This window comes from Notechis scutatus, chromosome 1 (genome assembly GCF_049901735.1).
Source record: "Notechis scutatus isolate UNSWTSFEM ecotype Mainland chromosome 1, rNotScu1.2, whole genome shotgun sequence".
In the NCBI taxonomy this organism is placed as follows: domain Eukaryota; kingdom Metazoa; phylum Chordata; class Lepidosauria; order Squamata; family Elapidae; genus Notechis; species Notechis scutatus.
In genome coordinates, this window is record NC_142009.1 from 91,720,933 (window position 1) to 91,728,585 (window position 7,653).

Below are 7,653 nucleotides of genomic sequence, written 5' to 3' on the forward strand. Positions count from 1 at the left end.
TTTGATCAAGCCCAGGCGCGTCCGGCCGTCGGTCGGGTCTCCCGGAGAGGGAGAGGGGAGGGAGGGCTGCAGCATCCCCCGGCCCCCTTTTTCGGACTCCCCGTCGATTCCTGGACAGAGGCGTTGAAGTCCCCCTGCTTTGGCGGCTGCCTTGGGTGGCTCTGCTCCTTCCCCGAGTAGGGAAGCCTCGCCTTCCTTCTCCCCAGCCCAAGACCATGAATTCGGACTCCAGCTCCGTCTCCAGCAGAGCTTCCTCGCCGGATATGGAAGGGATGTACTTGAGGGATCATCACCAGCACCACCACCACCACCACCACCACCACCACTCGGTGTCTTCCACCCAGAACGAAGTGGGCCAGAAGGGCTCGGCCGAAAGCCTTTCCCGGAGTGGCGCCAAAGGCTCCGCGGGCGAGAGCAGCAAGTACAAAATCAAGAAGCAGCTCTCGGAGCAAGATCTCCAGCAACTGCGGCTGAAGATCAACGGGCGGGAGCGGAAGCGCATGCACGACCTCAACCTGGCCATGGACGGCCTCCGCGAGGTGATGCCCTACGCCCACGGGCCGTCGGTGCGGAAGCTCTCCAAGATCGCCACGCTCCTCCTGGCCCGCAACTACATCCTGATGCTGACCAGCTCGCTGGAAGAGATGAAGAGGCTGGTGGGAGAGATTTACGGCGGCCACCACGCCGCCTTCCACTGCGGGACTGTGGCCCACGCCGCCGCCGCCGGCCACCCGGCCCACGCCGCCGGCGCCGTTCACCCCATCCTGGGCGCCGCCCTGGCGCCTCCCAGCACCGCTTCCCTGCCCGGCCTCGGCGCTCTCCGGCCGCCCCATTCCTTGCTCAAGACGCCGCCCGCCCCGCCCGCCCTTCAGCTCACCGGAGGCGGCGGCGGCGGCGGAGGGGGCGGCGGAGGCTTCCAGCACTGGGCCGGCCTGCCTTGCCCTTGCAGCATCTGCCAGGTGCCCCCGGCCCCGCATCTGGCCGCCCTTCCCACCCCTACGGCCGGCCTGGCCCGCCTCTCCACGGAAGCCAAGGACTTGCTTAAGTAAGCGGCCGGCAGGCGGGAACTGGACAGGTCCGGCGCCCAGGAAGACCAGCCGGACCTTTTGCCGATGGGGAGTGGTGAGCCGAGTCCGAGAAACTCATCCTCCGTCCCCGGGGGTGGGTGGGGGTGGGTGGGTGGGTGGGTGGGGATCTCGTGTGCATGCCTCGTCGTCTCCTCTTCCCCAAACCGCCTCCGTCTTCTTCTCGCCCCCGCTTCCCCGCCTTCCGCCCGGCCGGCTTCGTCCCCCGAAGTCCGTCCGCGGCGGCAACGCGGGCTGGCATCCAGCCTCCAGGGGGGAAGGAAGAGCGGGAGCCGAACAAGACTTTGCAAACCAAGGTGACGCTTGGACTGGAATGGGGTGGGGGTGGGGGGAGAGAAATTCGCCTTTTCTTTTCCCGGGAGGTTAGCTTACCGACCCTTTGGCTCAACCACACCGGGTTGGGACGAGCACAGGCGGGGAAAAGGGAGAGAGAGAGAAAAAGAGAGAGGAACCAGTCCGGAAGCCTCCCGGGCAGAATTGGCTGGCTGGGAGAGAAACTCAATTGCTTTTCTCTGCCTCCCGGACTTGAACTTGTTCGCAGCTGTAAAAGTCGCGGCGGGCGCTTTTGCAACGCTCTTCTCCATTCATTTGGGGAGGCGAGGTTTTCCAAGGTTTTTTTTTTTTCCCTGGATGTGAATTTCTTTCCCACGTCGGGGTGGGGTGAGGTGGGAGGGGGCCCCGTGTCTTATCTACGCAAAGGCTTTGAGCCACTGCAAAACTTTCCCGGGAGTCACTCTCAACCGAGCAGCGTTGGGAGACTTCCTTCGGAGGAAGCGGGGGGGGGGGGGTTGCCTAGAGTTGGCCCACTGGAGCTATCTAACAAGTTGCAGCGTCGGAGGGGCGGCGGGGGTGGAGATTTAATTCCAAGAAAGTTAGCCAAAGCTCAGCCTGTTTGTTGCGCCTGTTTCCACGGAGAGAGAGGCCTAATGGAGCTGTTGGGCTCTGTGGTTGATTGACATTTACGATCAATTTAATTGCTTTCGGGACTCCCAAGAGTTTCAGGTTAGCAAACGCGCCCACCTGAGCAAATTGGGAGGGGTGTGTGTGTGCAGAAACAGCTTTGAAAAATAAGAGCGGGTAAAATATTCCTTCCCGGGCAAAACATTTAGCCGAGTTTGGAGGGTTTTTTTTTTTGGGGGAGGAGGTGGGTGAATGGGTGTCTTTTTATTCTCCTTCGTTGCCACTGATGCCCGTACCCCCCTTTCGGCGAGGAGTTCTGGAGCGCTCGTAACTTGCACTCTCTTTTGTGACGTTTGATCTGAATGAAGGGTTTTGGCAGCTCGGCCGAACCTGTAGCCAACCGGTTTGGGGCCGAACCTGGTTACCTGGCAGTCCTGCGTGCTGCGATCGGTCGAAAACTCTGAACTCGCTTGATTCCACCCCCCACCCCCCCTCAAAATCTGGGCCGCTCGTTCCTAGAGAAATGTTTCTTTCTCCCGAACTGCCGCTGGGTAGTTTTTTCTTGGAACAAAGAAAGTGGATGGAAAACTAAGAGAAACAAAACGAAACAAAACATCTTCCTGCGTTCGGAAAAGAAACCGCGCGCCACAACCGCACGTGAAAGGACTAGGCGAGCGCCATCACATCTGCCTGGACATCTTCTGCGCCCTCGAGCGGCTCCCCTGTTTTCCTGAGTAAACGGACTCCCCCCATCCCGATCTCCCCTTTCCTTCCCCCCCAGTTCCTTTTCACCCTCTGCATGCAAGCTCGGATTGGAAAGTCTCTGGTTGTCCCTTGCTTTCTCCTTCTGGGCGCTTGCTTGAAACTATTTTGTTAAGGGCCTCACAGACAATGACGGTGTCTTTATTTTTTATATATTCCTGAGAACTATCGATATATTTATTATTACCGAGCCAGTGTTTCTGGATGAAATTTCAAATTAAAACAACAACAACAACAAAAAGCAAAGACACACGGGGTGTTAAAAGTTTGGAGTATCTTTTCCTCCTCCTCTCCTCTTTTTCTTGACCTGAAATAACTTGTGTGAGGGGGAGGGAGGGAAGTGGGGGGGACGAGTTGGTATGGATTGGCATGAGAACCAGTGAAAACCAAGTGGGGGGCAGCGGGGGGGGGGGGGGAAGGAAACTTGCAAAGGGTGGGCTACTTTCAAGGGTTCTAAAATCAGTTTTTTTGCTTCTGAGCGAATATGGGAAAGATTAGATTACCTAACCCAGGGGTCTCCAACCTTGGCAACTTTAAGACTTGTGGACTTGCAAAGCTGGCTGGGGAATTCTGGGCATTGAAGTCCACAAGTCTTAGAGTTGACAAGGTTGGAGACCTCTGACCTCACCTATTGGTTGGGTTCATTATGGATGAAGAAAGTGGGGGTTCCAAAGGGTGCTTACTTAAAAGCAGTATCCGTTAAATGTTACCTTTAAAAAGATGCACAATTGTTTCCACCTTTCAAACAATCAAGTCTCTTTTTAAAAAACACACACACACACATACAGTAATATATTGCAATTTTTTTCAACTGAATCCAGGAACCCGAAAATTGCAGGTTTAGAAATGAGCAATAAAACTACTAACCGCCCCCACACCCATGCATTAGGTAAGCCAAATTATTTGAAGTCTTTCCTTTTGAAAACACGAATTAAATTCCTAATATCCATAAAATGACTTCAGCGCCTCTGCACAATGGTCAGGCTTGCTTAAAAACAAAACAAAACCAATGCCCAGGAGCCAAAGGAAGGTCATAAATCTCTGGCTATCCAAAAAGAAAGAAACAAAGAAAAGGCTGTGGCAAAAAGCAGTTCATTCAAAATCGTGCATTTGGAACCGTCTTTGCTGAATGTAAATCTTGAATCGTTGTATTGGTAATGTTAACTTAAATACCTAAACCTATTTCAACATTTCTAGTCTTTACACTACGAATCTCTTCAAAACAAGTAAAAACAAAAACAAACAAAAAAAACCCACCCAAAAGGTACATTCTGAGAGGTCATTCTAATTTAAATTTAGCTTCCAGGAGGTTCTCTGAAATATTCCTTGCCATTTCCCATTTTCCCCAGGAATAGTTCACCCTTTTCAATGACACTGCTTGTTGGTGGTGACTGTGGAAGTTACAACTCTGGACAGGAAGGATTGAAAAAGAAAAAAAAAAAAATCCTGGGAATGGAAATTAGTTGCTGGGTTCCTGTCACCAACCAAAGCACCTGAGCCTCTTCTGCTGCCCCCAAAGTCTGCTGCCATTCTGCAGAAAACTTCAGTCCCCCTCCCACAAACACTCCAACCCCCCCTCCATGTTTTTGCTAAGGAGAACTTACTCTGAATCCCCACTTGTTTTTGTTGTTTGCCCCTGGAAATGCAGCGAAGCAAAATGAGGAACTCCTAATCCTTGGAAATGGTGTACACACTTAATTTTGTAAACTCATTTCAGAAGCTTGTATTCTGGGATAATCCACCCTCCGAGAAAAGTAAGAGGTAAGAAACTTAGAATTCAAGTTAAGGTAATGTACAAATATACCATTATAGGTTTTTCAAGCTGGAATTACTGAAACTATGAGAGAAGAAAAGAGAGGGGGTGGTATTTGTTTATTAGATGGGGGTGCTGCGATCAGCTGTTCGCTGCTTGGATTGTGAGTCCTGCAAGCATCCGGTTCTACCCAAAGATACAAGTCTGTAAGTATTGTAAAAGGGATGGCTAAACCAATTGGGTCCTTTTCCAAGCATTTTCCAGGATAAAAATATTAAAGGCATAGAGTTGACAAGACGACAAGGTGACAAAAAGAAAGAGAGAAACGTTGACTTCCACATTTCTCCACTAAAAAGGTGGAAATAGGGATGTCTTTTGATTGTCAAACGCTTCCAGTTGCAGGAAGTGAAACTAAGCAATTATCTTGGACGGTGGGTTGCACTGGAGAAAATATCTTTTTCTTTCTCCTTCATCTCCTCTATCACACCTCCTTTCCAAAGAAAAAGAAAGAAAAGAAAGGGGCAGAAAGAGAAAAAGAGAGGAACCCGAATCATTGGTTTCAGTGATTAATACGCCTGTCTTTGTGTGTTTATGGAGAAAAAAAACACTCACTTGTCTTCTTTATAACAGGAATTTATTTCCTGTTTAGAAGCAGCTAATTTGATGGTTATGCTTCAATGATTGTTCGTTTATGTACACACTGCCCTACGGTTCCTCACTAGCTCACTTCGAAAGGCTGACCACAAATACCAAATACCACAAATACGTTTGGAGATGGCGTTCACTTCCTTGGCGTTCACTGCAAGGAGGGGGGGGGACAGCTAAATTTTACCCGCTCCCGACAGCGCCTCCTTCCTTTCTGCAGACTGAAAGGCGGGTGGATGCCCACCCAGGAGTCCTGATCCAAACCACTAGGTGTGTACCAGTCAACTTATGTATGTAGGGACTTTAAAAAAGGGAAGGGGGGGAGAAGGAGGTTGTGTGTGTGTGTGTGTGAGTGAGTGAGAGGTGGGGAGAGGGAGAGAGAGGGGGAGGAAGATGGTTTAATGGGTAGTTGGAGGCAGGAGAGTGTTTATTTATTTGTTTGCTTAGACTTAGAAGCCAGTCTAACCACAGATTCCAGGACTTTGCAACTGAATGAGAAATGGCTGGTGACCTTCTCCCGCTGCACCATAGAGTATCTTAACTTACTGTATCTCTGTATGGTTTGCCAATTGCACAGTGGCAGATAAGAAAGCACTCCAGAGGGTTAACTTCGTTGCCCAGAAGATCATTGGTTGCCCTCTCCCCTCTTTGGAAGAGCTTTATAGCTCCCACTGCCTTAAGAAAGTTCAAAACATTCTCAAAGATCCATCTCATCCTGGGCATCCCCTTTTTGAACTATTACCATCTGGCAGACGGTATAGAATAATAAAAACAAGGACAGATAGGCTGAAAAACAGCTTCTATTCCAGGGCAGTAGCTCTTTTGAATTCTGCTGTATACTGCAATATTAATGCAATAGCAGGGGTTTTCAATTCAATGTGTGGAGTGTGGAGAATGTGTGTTTGTGATTATTTTCATGGTCATGATGGTGTGCACTGAAGATGGTGTTTGATTTCGTTATACGAGGTGTAATGACAATAAAGTAAACTAACTTGTAGTTGATGGGAACCACTGTCCCAATACGAAGACAAGGTTTTCTACATTAACAGTTTTATCAGATAGTTAAATTAAGAATATGTCTACATTTTGAGGAGGGAGGAGACTAACAAATGATTTCAGAATATCTACGTAAGACATTAGACGACAATGAGAGAGAGAGAGAGAGAGAGAGAGAGATGAATTTCCGGGAAGGTGATGCAAGGACCGAGAAATCTGGATTGGAAAGTTCCTCTTCCCCCTTGCTTTTTGCCGCATCTCCAAAGTCTAATCCTCAAACGCTTCGGCTCCTCCTCTTTAGATGCTTCCCGGCTGCGATCTTAGAGAGGTCTCTCTTCTCCCGGAGCGCGAGAGTTATTTTGCCCAAAGGAGATTTATTCTCGGGTTAAATGAACCTAAAGTTTCAGTCCAGAGCTAGTGCACCGCAGTAAACGCAGCGCAGAAATCACAAGCAAAAAAGATTTGCAGTGAAATGCAGGAAAGGCGAAGAGGACGGGCCGCTTCTGTATCCGAGGCCAAAGGCGCGGGATTTGCGCCTCACCAACTAACCCGGACTTCGCAGGAGACGCACGGCGGGCTGCAGTTTCAGTCCTCCTCCGAGTATACAAGCAACAGGAAAATAACCTTTTGTTAGCTGGGAGGGAAGGAAAATAAAAGAGACACGCCTCAATCCCCACCCCAATTTCAGGGTCAAGCACTCGTTTCCAGATGGTCATTACGCAGATCAGAATCGGGGTCCGAAAGGGAGAAAGGAGGTTGATGTCACGGGATTATTATTTTTTTCTGGCCCCGAGGGTTGTTGTGGACGGAAAAAGCAACAAGTGACGCCAAGCCAAAATGTGGCTCCATTACGGAGTCCGGCCTCTGCTGTTTGAGACCGCGGTTCATTTCCCAATTAATTTGGATCGCTTGTCCAACTAATAAGAATAATTAATAATGCCTCCCCAAGCACGGGTGGTTTTTTTGTTTGTTTGCTTGTTTTGGGGAGGGGTGTCTTCTTTTTGCATTTCTCCTAGTTCCTAGTTATGTAGCAATTTAAAGAAGATAGCTAAAGCAGGGGTCTCCAACCTTGGCAACAGAATTCTGGGAATTAAAGTCCGCCAGGCTTCAAGTTGCCAAGGTTGGAGACCCCTGAGCTAAAGGGCACCCGGCTTGCATGGATGGATCGCTCAGATAAAGTGACTTTCGCTGCTGAGTCCTTCCAAGAGTACGTCCCTCCAGCCTGACACACACACACACACAACCGTGTTTGCTGCTTGTCTGGCCTGACTACCAATAGGAATCCTCTCGCCGGCTTATTGAGCCCTGCTTCCAATCGTAGTCGCGTTGTAAAAGAGGGAGCCACGCGGATCTGTGAGGAATTGGACTGGGCGTAGGGGGGGAGGTCTCCGAAGCACAGCCGGGGCATCTTTCAGCCCCCCTCCCCCCACCTTCCTTGCCTGGGCTTCCTTGCACAAAGAGCCAGCCCTGGTGTGGTATTTTAGTCAAGATCCCCAGCGCCCCGGAACCGGC

The 7,653-nt window shown here is 50.2% G+C and overlaps 1 protein-coding gene across 1 annotated transcript; it reads left to right on the forward strand.

Annotated features, from left to right (window-relative positions):
- The first annotated feature begins 215 nt into the window (after positions 1–215).
- On the forward strand, positions 216–1,049 carry OLIG3 (oligodendrocyte transcription factor 3). The gene has a single exon (XM_026666026.1). It carries the CDS (start codon positions 216–218, stop codon positions 1,047–1,049), a length of 834 nt encoding a protein of 277 aa, XP_026521811.1.
- The last annotated feature ends 6,604 nt before the right edge of the window (positions 1,050–7,653 follow it).